Here is a 1,746-nt window from a genome sequence, read left to right as displayed (position 1 = left end):
TACTCTTCATCACCATTTTCTTTGTTCTTTTGGTTCATAGCACTCACCTATATATAATTATATAGGAAGAGTGAAAAAATTGATTTTATAGAAAGAAATCAATAACTTTTCGCTTAATTTGCTTTAAATTCTTTTAAGTAGCCACGAAGAAACATGGGCGGTTGTTATAGCGCTCCCAAGACCTTGAAAAAGGAGAAGGGTCGGGCCCCAGCCCCAGCCCCACAAGAGGCCAAGGAGGAGACCATCCCCAAAGTGGCATAGTTCCATAAGGAGGAAACTACCCCTGAGGTGACGAAACCTCATAAAGAAGAGATTCCATCTGAGAAGACAAATTTGAATCCAGATGTCACCCCTAAGATGGAGACGTGTAAGGAACATATAAATCCTGAGGTGGTAATGCCTCCTAAAGAAGAGACCACTCCTGAGCCAGTGTTGTCTCCCAAGAAGGAGACAACCCCTCAGGTGGTGGCCTCTAAGGAAGCAACCTCTTCTGAGGTGGTGGTGTTGCCTAAGGACGAGACCACCCTCGAGGTGCCATTGACTCCCAAGGGGGAGACAACCATCGAGGTGGCCGTTCCTAAGGGGGATGCCACCATTGAGGTGGCTGTTCCTGAGGAGACCATGGAGGCGGCAGTGACTAAAGGGGAGACTACATCTAAGGAGGCTACCGACAACGAACGTGTTGATGCAAAAGACACAAAGAAAGACAAGGATGAAGAGGAGAATAAGGATGGTGAAAAGGTTGCCGACTCTAAGCTCAATGAGGTATGATTTATTCATTTTTCTAATATCTTATTATGTAATAGTTTATTAGCATTCATCTATTGAATCTTGTATCCAAAATAAATATTGTCGTAATTGAAAATAAAGATCTCAAATTTAGTTGAAATATATCCATATCTTTTATAATAAGTTATGCAAGTCTCTTTTCTCAAAAATGTTACATATTTTTGGGATTTGAAGGATTTTATTAGGCCTAAAGTTTGGGCTTATGTCCCATTGGCTTAAATAGACATATTTGTATTTCATAAAAAATATATTCACTTTTAAAATGATTGTGAAACTCATCCAACATAATACAAGGAAACTTTTAATCTTTTATTGTTAGAACTATTTATTTGAATTATTTAAATTATAGGAAAAAACACTTGAGGAAGAGGCCAAAGTTGTTCCAACTAAGGTTAATGAAGAAGAATCCAAAGACATCGAAACAAAAAAGGAAGAACTCAAAGTTGTCAAGGAGCAATAATTATCGGCCTGATTTATACATTATCCATGTACGCAACTATCATATACTATCACATTTATAATCAGACGTGCTCCTCACGTGTTTTTTGCGGTGTTAAATATAGTGTTGATACTTGGTGTAATGGTATTATTGATTAAATTTGGTTATTGTTAAAACCATAAATTGAATCGTTTGAAATTGCTTTTAAAGTTGTTTCAGTCAAGGCAACAATAACAATTAAACTTAATTATTATTCAATTTGGTTATGCGATTCAATAACATTTAAGAATAAAATGAAGTTGTAAACAATATTATAAAAGCTATGCACTGTTTTTACGATATAAATAATTATTTGATAACACAATAGCAATAAACAATTAAATTGTTAACATTAAACCACGTTACATATGACCGTAATTCTATGGTTTTGAACGACTAAACAGAATCCATATGGACTCCTAAAACTATAGATATGGGTGAACTCAGAAAATTTAAAATGAAAGCAAAAAAAAAAAAAA

General features: G+C 35.3%; 1 protein-coding gene across 1 annotated transcript; it reads left to right on the top strand.

Moving 5' to 3' along the window:
* Positions 1-1,387, top strand: LOC145140761 (uncharacterized). The gene is made up of 2 exons (XM_079074153.1): positions 1-765; positions 1,139-1,387. The coding sequence occupies exons 1-2, from the start codon at positions 358-360 to the stop codon at positions 1,247-1,249; spliced, it is 519 nt and encodes a 172-aa protein (XP_078930279.1). The 5' UTR covers positions 1-357; the 3' UTR covers positions 1,250-1,387.
* Positions 1,388-1,746: the final 359 nt, after the last annotated feature.

Source organism: Lactuca virosa, chromosome 9, assembly GCF_052849685.1.
Source record: "Lactuca virosa cultivar CGN04683 chromosome 9, Lactuca_virosa_CGN04683_v6, whole genome shotgun sequence".
NCBI classification, from domain to species: Eukaryota; Viridiplantae; Streptophyta; class Magnoliopsida; order Asterales; family Asteraceae; genus Lactuca; species Lactuca virosa.
This window is presented reverse-complemented; position numbering and strand designations above follow the sequence as displayed.

Bases quoted from the DNA above. Each gene is read 5' to 3' on its own strand.
- LOC145140761 (XM_079074153.1), top strand. From the start codon at position 358: ATGGAGACGTGTAAGGAACATATAAATCCTGAGGTGGTAATGCCTCCT. The intron at 766-1,138 runs GTATGATTTATT...TTTAAATTATAG, and splicing joins CCGACTCTAAGCTCAATGAG to GAAAAAACACTTGAGGAAGA.